Source organism: Electrona antarctica (assembly GCF_951216825.1).
Source record: "Electrona antarctica genome assembly, chromosome: 7".
Taxonomy (NCBI): Eukaryota; Metazoa; Chordata; class Actinopteri; order Myctophiformes; family Myctophidae; genus Electrona; species Electrona antarctica.
The window spans coordinates 13,766,913-13,778,293 of record NC_136812.1 but is presented as its reverse complement, the minus strand read 5'-3'; the positions used below and the strand labels follow the sequence as shown (position 1 = coordinate 13,778,293).

General features: G+C 47.2%; 1 protein-coding gene across 1 annotated transcript in view; it reads left to right on the top strand.

The window, feature by feature from the left end:
• The window catches only part of plpp3 (phospholipid phosphatase 3), a gene marked incomplete at its 5' end in the record, with an annotated part of 52,694 nt that overhangs the window by 28,236 nt on the left and 13,077 nt on the right, over positions 1-11,381 (top strand). The window contains 3 exons of the mRNA XM_079505385.1: positions 227-414; positions 1,088-1,145; positions 9,807-9,983. Of these exons, the coding sequence (XP_079361511.1) occupies positions 227-414; positions 1,088-1,145; positions 9,807-9,983 (423 nt within the window). The remainder of the gene's footprint in view (positions 1-226; positions 415-1,087; positions 1,146-9,806; positions 9,984-11,381) is intronic.

Sequence of the window (11,381 nt, the reverse complement as noted above, 5' to 3'; positions counted from 1 at the left end):
AACAGAAGCATGCAACCAATACGTGTAAAATCAGCGATTATGATGCCATCAAAATAAATGTTTTTGTGGACAAAAGACTAAAACATTTCAGATGACTAAAATATGACTAAAACTAAATGAAAATGTATTGGAAAAAAATGACTACTAAACTGAATAAAACGTTGCTGTCAAAATCAACCGCCATGACCCTGTTCTAACCCTGTTTTGGTGCTGTGCCCCGTGGCAGGTGGGTGTGTTTATCTTTGGCTGTGCCATCAGCCAGTCCTTCACGGACATAGCCAAGGTGTCGGTGGGCCGCATGAGGCCTCACTTCATGGACGTGTGCAAGCCCAACTTCACCACCATCAACTGCTCCCTGGGGTACATCACCTCCTACGAATGCACTGGGCCCGAGAGCAAAGTACAAGAGGCCAGGTTCGTGAGCGCATGACAGTGCACTTGCACAAACGCAAACATAAACACACGCATGCACACACGCACGCACGCACGTATGCACACAGTACACACACACATTCAAGTACACGCTCACATAAGTGAGACACTCTAAACAAGTGGTTTTCGCAGTCCACCCAAGTGGCCACTTAACCCATTTTGGGCGGGAACCCCTTTTGGTGTTTAAGCATATGTTGTACTTTAGCTATTGAAAAATCGTGAAAATGTGTCCCAAATGTTTGAATATATTCTTTCAGAGTGAACTTTTTTAACTCAAATCTTTTCTTCTGGGGCCCCCTCCCCAGAAGAAAAGATTTGAGTTAAAACTCCCTGGAACTACATATTTTCAGATGGAGGTCGGCGGCCAATTACATATATTTTTTGGGGTCCTTGACATGAAAATGTTTGAGAACCACGGACATAGAAACATGAGGTTTTCAGAAAACTGTCAGGATTTAGAAGGCATTTGAAGAATCGTTCTCAGGTCTAAATGGGTTAAATTAAAAAAACACTTTTTTTTAATATTAATGTTATGCTATCATTCATTCATTGGTGTTTTGCCAATTATTTGGGGGCCCACTATCCTCACAGGTTGAGAATCACTGCTTTACACAGATCCAAAATAACTGATTACATTTTGTTTCCCCTTTTACAGGAAATCCTTCTTCTCAGGACACGCCTCCTTTTCCATGTATACCATGCTCTACCTGGCTGTAAGTACACACACACACACACACACACACACACACACACCACACACACACACACACACACACACACACACACACGCACACACACATGCACACATGCACAGAGCTGGCTGTTATTCACAAAACAACGGCTCACAGATTGACACAGTGAATCATGGGAAGTAGTGGGCTGGGTGGCTCTCATTGTGAGATTCATTTCTTGGAGAGAAAAAAGATCTTTGTTAGCCTCCTCCTCTTCCCCACCCGTCCACCCGTCACTTATGAACACTCTCATTCTCTGTCTCGCTCCTTGGAGGGAGCGAGGGATGGATGGATGGATGCACTCCACCTGGTTTTCTTCCGACCAGCTGTGTGTAACTTCCTCTCCTTTTCTCCACCTCCCTCCATCCCTTTCTCTCTGTCTCCCACTCTCCACCTGTTGGTGGGTTTCCCAGTGAGGCTTAGCAGCCTAGAGGGCCTTCAAACAATTTAATTACATACACAAAGACCCCCCACCCCGCCCACCGAAATCCGTCCATCACCAACCCCACATCCCAACGATCTTGCTCCTTCCCATACCACTTCTGTAACGCTCCGTTTCCATACCAAAACTTTGCTCCACATGGCTTCTTCTGTCCTCCTGGCACAGACGCCTGTGTGTGGGGAGAGAGGGGAGGGTTGAAGGGTTGACAGTGTCTTTTAGGAGGCTGTTAGAAAGGGGGGGGGGGGGGGGGGAAATGCAGGGCACTGTTTCAAAACGTGGGGTTGAAAAATTGGGATCCGATGGTAATTCGATGGAGCATTAATTAGCATTAATTAGTCTTACATGCGAGAACAGCGGTCGGACTAGCGCTCGAACATGCGCTGCTCCTGTTCTTGCGGTTATGGTTAGGTTAGGATTTGAGGTATAGGTTGTCGGTCTAATGACTGTCGGACCAATAATAGTGTCGGAACTAAAGCCTGTACCCCTACAAGCACAAACCGTGTTGGGCTTGTAGATCGGCAATTTGTTTTAGTTATTTCTGTGTGACACTGTAATATGATGAAGTAGTAGGGCATTAATTAACAAAACGAAACATAATAAACACATACAAAACAGATCCTAGTCAAGCGTGAGGGGATGGCGACTAGTGAATGGCGTCTCATGGGATGATACAGATTCATACAGATCCCGGTTCCGATAGCGGGTGAAAGTTAAGATTGGGACAATGACAGGCACATCTGCAGGGAGACGGTCAATGTTTGTAGGGGTTTGACTAAGGGCTGAGGTTAGTGGTCTAAGTGGTCTTGGGTTCCTATTCGCTAGGGGCTGACCTGAGATCAGATATACACCAGGCTTTTTTTTTATTTGTTCTGTAAATATGGACATTTCCTGATGTTTCTTCGAAGATTTTGTTTGTATTTGTGCTGCCAAGGGGATGTGGGGGGGGAATATATGTGAATAATTGTTTTGAAATGACTATTGTTGTAAAGAAAAATCAATAAACATATGTTTTAAAAAAAAGAAAGATATACACCAGGCTCTGTTGTTACAATGCAGCGGTGCTGCTGTGGTGTGCGAGCACAGCGGTGGGGAGAGCTGGTGCACTATGGGTATTTCCCGGCCTCTGGGTGACCTCTCGGGCCAGGCTCTCGGTCAGACCGATGGAATGGAAAAGATGGGAGTGAATGAAGTGCCATGAAATTAAGCAGGATTGGGGAGGAGGAGGAGAGAGCAGAGGGAATGGAGAGAAAGTGTTGCATCCAGACCACAGGGTGACACGTTACGAGCGGTGTTCCAAAATGTGGTAAAGTGTACCAGGCCAGAAGAGGGCTGGAGAAGAGAAGAGAAGAGAAGAGAAGAGGAGAGGAGAGAAGAGGAGAGGAGAGGAGAGGAGAGGAGAGGAGAGGAGAGGAGAGGAGAGGAGAGGAGGGGAGGGGAGGGGAGGGGAGAGGAGAGAAGAGAACAGCTGAGCGGTGGGGTAAGAAAAGAGAGAAGAATGCTGTTGATGTTCTGAGGAAACCCAACACCACCATGCAGGCCCTTGACAGAAACACAGAGCCCCACGGCTGAGTCAGGCCTTGTGAACAAGGAATCTGTGGCGTGGGGTTTTGTTTTCACGAGTTGGAAAAACCAAACAGTGATATCATGTCTTCCTGCTCACTCACACATCCCTCACAGACTGCTTCGGGTTTCCTGGGATGTTTTTTTTTTTTGTCTCAGCTCTCTCTTACCCTCTCTGTCTCCCCTTCCCTCGTTCCCCTCGTTCCCCTCTTAAGTTCCCTCACCCACCCCCCTGTTTTTTGCTCCCTTTTCTCACATGGGTGAAAGTCCCCCCCCGCCTCCCCTAAAACCCCAAGTCGTTTGCTAATTGGCAGGCTATGATTACCGAACAGTTCATTTCCTGCCGAACTTGTCAAGAGTGCTGGCTATGTGACTGATGTGGCGTAACAGGGACTTTTAAAACAGCTGCTGTTGCCCTTTTGGAGAAGATGACAGCTGGCATGGAACGCCATAACACAGCCAGTCAGCCACAGCAGCCAGCCATGCCTGAGGCTCAGGGAGACAATGAAGCACCAGCGCTTCATTGTTCATTATTACTCAAGCAATCTAGCACTCTGTCCAACGCCAACATAATTGTGTTGTAGTGGAGGCTATGATATGTGCAGTATACCCACTTCCTTTTCGGTGGGCATTGTGTACGCTCACTTCTATTGTGTGCAGCAATCGGTTTTAGGGTTGTCGACTTGTCACACATTTTTACAGCATGTCACCTCGGCGTCGAGCCGTCTAGAAGAGTGTCTGTCTGTGGGTCCGTGGCTTAACCACCGGACTGATCAGCACCAGATTTCTTGTGCACGCTGCCAGTACGCTATGGAAGAGCCAAGCCCTTCTCTCTCCTCTCCCCTCCCCTCCCCTGCCAGTACGTTATGGAAGAGCCAAGCCCACAATATTTTACATACTGCAAAACTATTTTTTTCCCTGTATGAATATGTTTCACATTTTGTGAATTCATAATCTCAGATCCATCAATCCTGGCCGTTCCTCCATATTTGGGCTAGACTAGTCATCTCTATGACATCAACATGATGTCATAGATAGATCCACAGGGAAACCATGCGACACCCTGGGCGCGTTCCTGTGGGTCCACTTCACACGGGTGTCATTTTTTCGGTATGCAGCGACACACAGAAACAAGCGACCAGGCCTACCAAAATAAGAACACACACACACACACACACACACACACACACACACACACACACACACACACACACACACACACACACATCCGTTATTTGAAAATAGCTGATCTCGATCTGTGTGGGATTTTTTTTTCTTTTTTAAATGAACACAAATCTTGTATGCCTGGCACAACACAATTTCAAATGTGGGTCTGCTGACAAATATATGAATTGCCTTCACCTAAATGTTTGTAGAAAGGAAGGAAGCCCAAATAAGCATCTACAGTTCTACACCACAACTACCAATATTTACAAGAGACTTTACAGAATATCAAGCCCAAAGTCACTCATAATAACTTGGTAAACACTGTCTGAGCACTTCAGGCTTTAAGCTTAGGGGTTTTTTTTGCTATATTTTTTATCCCACGATTTTGCAACCCATTTTTTCACCCAGTGTCAATTATCTAATGTAATCCTGGGCGCTACACTTCCTCTGCCAACCTGGGGGGGGGCAGCGGACTGACCTCATGCTTCCTTCTATGCATGAGGAGTCCAAGCTGCTTCTTTTCACATGACAGGGGAGAGTTAAAGAAGTAACAATGGCATTCATAAAATTGCGTGCGTGCGTGTGCGTGCGTGCGTGCGCGCGCGTGTGTGCGTGCGTGCGTGCGTGCGTGCGTGCGTGCGTGCGTGCGTGCGTGCGTGCGTGTGCGTGTGCGTGTGTGTGTGTGTGAGAGTGATTTAAGTGCTCTCCACCACAGCTATGCTGTTTGTCTCCTCTCATGGTGTGAACCAAAGTAGAATAAAGGGGCGGGGTGGCAGTGGTGTGTACAACATGTCCTGCAGGCTACAGTGCTCTCATTCTTTTTCTCACTTTGTTGTGTGTTGTTGTTTAGCAGCGCCTTTTCCTTTTTTAATTTGAAACTAACATGAGTTAAAACAGAGCAGCGACAGAGAGAGGAGCTCTTATTGTGTTGGAATGAGTTGAATTCCTTCACAAACCACCAGACTTCATGTCTCTGTCCGTCTATGTCTCAGTGTCCCCATGTCATGGTGGGACACCAGACTTCATGTCTCTGTCCGTCTAATGTCTCAGTGTCCCCATGTTATGGTGGGACACCACCAGACTTCATGTCTCTGTCCGTCTAATGTCTCAGTGTCCCCATGTCATGGTGGGACACCACCAGACTTCATGTCTCTGTCCGTCTATGTCTCAGTGTCCCCATGTCATGGTGGGACACCAGACTTCATGTCTCTGTCCGTCTATGTCTCAGTGTCCCCATGTCATGGTGGGACACCAGACTTCATGTCTCTGTCCGTCTATGTCTCAGTGTCCCCATGTCATGGTGGGACACCAGACTTCATGTCTCTGTCCGTCTATGTCTCAGTGTCCCCATGTCATGGTGGGACACCAGACTTCATGTCTCTGTCCGTCTAATGTCTCAGTGTCCCCATGTCATGGTGGGACACTGCCGTCTTTTGTCATCACATTTCTGTTTTATTGTATTGCTGTTGTTTTTCTCCAGATGAATTATGGGAGAGACACAACAGACAGCAGAGTCACACAGAGACCATATGGTGGTTTGAGCAGAATCATGTGTTTGAGTCTGTTTGAGTTGAAGGATAAAAAACGATATGTCATTGCTGTCAGGCAGACACCTCTATTTTAACTTTTACAGATTTTCCCCCCCTCCGTAAAATCATGGCCTTCTCGTACTACAGCGTTTTGCGCAAAAGTAACGAAAATAATCGACGTACGAGCTCAAAACGCACTGCGGCTGTGCTTTGAGCTCTTAGATCGCCAATTGTTGCTAACTTATTTTTTTTTAAATGTTTTTTTTGTGGCTTTCACCTTTATTTTATTTATTTTTATGGAGGGACAGACAGTAGGCTGACAGGAAATGGGGAGAGAGATGGGGGGATGACATGCAGTGAGGGCTGTCGGGATCGGGAGTCGAACCCGCGGCACACTGCCAGACTGGATTACCAGCCAAGGTGCCTGGACCGCTGAGCCACGGCCCAGGCCTTGTTGCTAACTTTTTAATTTGAATCCTGACAATTTACTGTATGTGTGTCAATGTGTGTGCGTTCGCGCGCGCGTGCGTGCGTGTGTTTCCGCCAAAAGAGGTTGTTTAGGTTCCTCCGACAGCTCTGGGGTCAGATAGATAGATAGCGTCTAGACGTCTCTGCAGGGTGCTCTCTGTGATACCTCTGTGTTTAGGCTAACTTCAGAAGGGCAGCTTCCTCTGTTCTTTAGCTCAACCAGATAAGACGTTCGTTCTATCAATCTCAGCCTTAAAGCTGAGAGCTTTCAGGATGTTATGTGTTCATAGTGTGTGCGGGACAGGGTATTCGGGGAGGGATTTGCTTTGATGGCTTTTAGGTTTTTGCCAGTACTAAAGGTACTTTGTCAGTTGTCTTGTCTGTCCAATGGTGGTGGTGGTGGTGGTGGTGGTGTGTGTGTGTGTGTGTGTGTGTGTGTGTGTGTGTTGTGGGGGGGGGGGGTGTCGGGATTTACTCCTCCCACTTCTGCACCTGAAATCACCCCGCGGAGGAAACAGGAATTCTAAACATCTCCGTACCGAGGGAGGAGGAGAAGAACGGAGCGACTGGAATGACGCGTGTGGGATGGGAGGGCCTCACTTCCCCTCGGTAGAACAATGTCGGAGGCATGGTGTGGAAGGAAGCACTGAGGAATCTTTATAGTCCCTTGACGTGCCACTCCTCCTCCTTGGGGTTGGTTGGTGGATAAGGAGGTGCTGTTGTATTGTTTATCTTACGGCTGATTATAGGAGAGCACACACAGTGCGGAAGAGTGTGGAAGGGCCGCGTGGGGGTTGAAGGAGACCTTGGGCTGAGGTTGCCCCACCCAGGCCCTCCGTCTTTGGGTGTTAAGAGCTATAGGAAGCGCAGCGTTTTTGAACGGTGCATAGAAAACAGCGAGTACGAAGCCATACGAGCTTGTAAATCATCTATTTTGGGGGCATGACACCGGCACACAATTTAGACCTGAGGACGATTCTACAAATGTCTTCTAAATCCTGACAGTTTCATGTCAGTGGTTTTCAAAATATTTCATGTCAAGGACCCCAAAAATTATATGCAATTGGCCGACCCCCATCTGAAAATATGTTGTTCCAGGGACCCCCCCCCCCCCCCCCCCCCCCCCCCCCCCCCCAGAAGCAAAGATTTGAGTTAAAGGGTAAGACCACTTTTTTAGAGGTTTGGGTTGTTTTCTTACCTTATTATGGTCAAACCTAGTCCAGTCCAGGAGTTATTTCGCTCCATAGTGCAGTTTTACAGAAAATAGCGTTATAAAAATACGCAGCCCATTGACTTACATTGTACACTGAAACAGCTCTCAAAATCACTCTTTTAGTTCGTAAACAAACACAAACAAAAGTTGTTTCAGACAATATAGAGCCAACACCAAACCTCATGTGGTTTTTTTTTTTTCATAAAAATGTTAACTTCCTGTTGATTTTACTATATGAAGATCTGGATCCGGATCCATGGATCCAGTCCGGGTTTTCTTCTGAATAAAAATGGACAAATCAACAGGAAGTTAACATTTTTATGAAAAAAAAAAAACCACATGAGGTTTGGTGTTGCTCTATATTGTCTGAAACAACTTGTTTGTGTTTGTTTACGAACTATCTATATTGTCTGAAACAACTTTGTTTGTGTTTGTTTACGAACTAAAAGAGTGATTTTGAGAGCTGTTTCAGTGTACAATGTAAGTCAATGGGCTGGTATTTTTATAACGCTATTTTCTGTAAAACTGCACTATGGAGCGAAATAACTCCTGGACTGGACTAGTTTGACCATAATAAGGTAAGAAAACAACCCAAACCTCTAAAAAAGTGGTCTTACCCTTTAAAAACGTTCTGAAATAATATATATTCAAAGATTTGCGCCACATTTTCACCATTTTTCAAAAATAGCTACGAGCTTGTAGATCTGCTATTTTTAAATAGTTAAAGCATACCATAATGCTTAAAACACCAAAAAGGGTTCCCGCCCCAAAATGGTTTAAACTCATACTTGAGGGCCAGGGTTAAGGGTTAAGGGTGCGTGCATCTATGCCAGCGCTCATGTGTGGAGCTGAGCGTTGACCCTGAACTCTATATGCGAGCGCTCATGTGTGGAGCTGAGAGTTGACCTCCAACTGGTTGTGTTCCTGTGTTGGGTCTAAAACATGACCCAGAAAGCAGTTGTTCAGGTGGGAGCAGGGCGGGAGGTATATCCGCTTGTCTCCTGTTTATACTAATGGAGAGGGGAACGGGTTCATCCTAACAGGGTGTTGAAAGTGGACAGGCCGTACCACATGTTCTGTGTGTGTGTGTGTGTGTGTGTGTGTGTGTGTGTGTGTGTGTGTGTGTGTGTGTGTGTGTGTGTGTGTGCGTGTGCGTGTGGGTGCATGTGGGTGCGTGTGTGTGTGTGGTGCGTGCGTGTGTGTGTGTGTGTGCGTGCCAGTTGGTCGCTGTGGTTGTGCTGTTTGTACAGCTGGGAGGTCAAACCACTAGAATCGGTAATGTCCAGTGTGTGTGTGTGCACGCGCACGTGCGTGTGTGCGTGCGTGCGTGCGTGCGTGCGTGTGTGTGTGTGTGTGCCACTCTGCGGGTCTGGCCTCTATCCTTGTCCAATCTGCTTCAACGTGAAGCTCTCAGACAGTATAAATAACACCTGCCTGGGGGGTGAAAGAGGCAAGACAACACACATTAAGAGGCTCATTCCAGCCAGGTGTGCATGATGGGGATGGATGGATGGCTGCTTCACAGTCCATCATAGGAAACGCAGTGGAGAGAGTCCAAACCCAGAGAGTCCAAACCCAGAGAGTCCAAACCCAGAGAGTCCAAACCAGCGTTACTGCCTATTGCCATCAATAACACCATTTGCATTGACAGATCTGCACTCACAGTCTCACACAGATAGTGCTTTATGAGGCTGTCCAGGGGGGGGGGGAATGTTTTAGATGTCAACCTTGTTGTGGGTTGACAGGCGCCAGGAGGGTTCCAGGGGGTCAAGAATGTGCTAATTTAGCATCAAAATGTGCTGAACTACACTACTACTACTACTGTGCAGAAATCGTCGATAGAGCTTGTAGATCTGCTATTTTTGAAACATGTTTGAAAAGTCTTGAAGAATTGCGGCCAAATACATATGATTTGGGGGGTCTCCAAATACATATGATTTGGGGGGGTCTCCAAATACATATGATTTGGGGGGTCTCCAAATACATATGATTTGGGGGGTCCCCAAAAAGGTTTGAGAACCACTGTGCTAACAAACAAGTAAAACAATGAGGGAAAGAAATTGACATTCAATGTGCTCTCTCTCTCTCTCTCTCTCTCTCTCTCTCTCTCTCTCTCCCTCTCTCTCTCTCTCTCTCTCCTCTCTCTCTCTCTCTCTCTCTCTCTCTCTCTCTCTCTCTCTCTCTCTCTCTCTCTCTCTCTCTCTCTCTCTCTCTCTCTCTCTCTCTCTCTCTCTCTCTCTCTCTCTCTCTCTCTCTCTCTCCAGTTCTCTCTCCAGTCCAGGTTTACGTGGCGCGGGGCCCGGCTGCTCCGCCCCCTGCTCCAGTTCACCCTGCTGATGATGGCTTTCTACACCGGCCTATCGCGCGTCTCCGACCACAAGCACCACCCCACCGACGTCCTAGCAGGCTTCGTACAGGGGGCCCTGGTGGCCTACTGCATAGTGAGTACACTACTACTACTACTACTACACTACACACTACAGGGGGCCCTGGTGGCCTACTGCATAGTGAGTACACTACACTACACTACACTACACTACACTACCCTGGTGGCCTACTGCATAGTGAGTACACTACACTACACTACCCTGGTGGCCTACTGCATAGTGACTACACTACACTACACTACACTACACTACACTACACTACACTACACTACACTACTACACTACTACACTACTACACTACTACAGGGGGCCCTGGTGGCCTACTGCATAGTGAGTACACTACACTACACTACAGGGGGCCCTGGTGGCCTACTGCATAGTGAGTACACTACACTACACTACACTACACTACACTACACTACACTACACTACAGTACACTACCCTGGTGGCCTACTGCATAGTGAGTACACTACACTACACTACCCTGGTGGCCTACTGCATAGTGAGTACACTACACTACACTACACTACACTACACTACCCTGGTGGCCTACTGCATAGTGAGTACACTACACTACACTACACTACACTACACTACACTACCCTGGTGGCCTACTGCATAGTGAGTACACTACACTACACTACACTACACTACCCTGGTGGCCTACTGCATAGTGAGTACACTACACTACACTACACTACAGGGGGCCCTGGTGGCCTACTGCATAGTGAGTACACTACACTACACTACACTACACTACACTACACTACACTACACTACACTACACTACACTACACTACACTACCCTGGTGGCCTACTGCATAGTGAGTACACTACACTACACTACACTACAGGGGGCCCTGGTGGCCTACTGCATAGTGAGTACACTACACTACACTACACTACACTACACTACACTACACTACACTACACTACACTACACTACACTACCCTGGTGGCCTACTGCATAGTGAGTACACTACACTACACTACACTACACTACAGGGGGCCCTGGTGGCCTACTGCATAGTGAGTACACTACACTACACTACACTACACTACACTACACTACACTACACTACACTACACTACACTACACTACACTACACTACACTACCCTGGTGGCCTACTGCATAGTGAGTACACTACACTACACTACACTACAGGGGGCCCTGGTGGCCTACTGCATAGTGAGTACACTACACTACACTACACTACACTACACTACACTACACTACACTACACTACACTACACTACACTACACTACACTACCCTGGTGGCCTACTGCATAGTGAGTACACTACACTACACTACAGGGGGCCCTGGTGGCCTACTGCATAGTGAGTACACTACACTACACTACACTACAGGGGGCCCTGGTGGCCTACTGCATAGTGAGTACACTACACTACTACTACTACTACTACTACTACTACACTACTACACTACT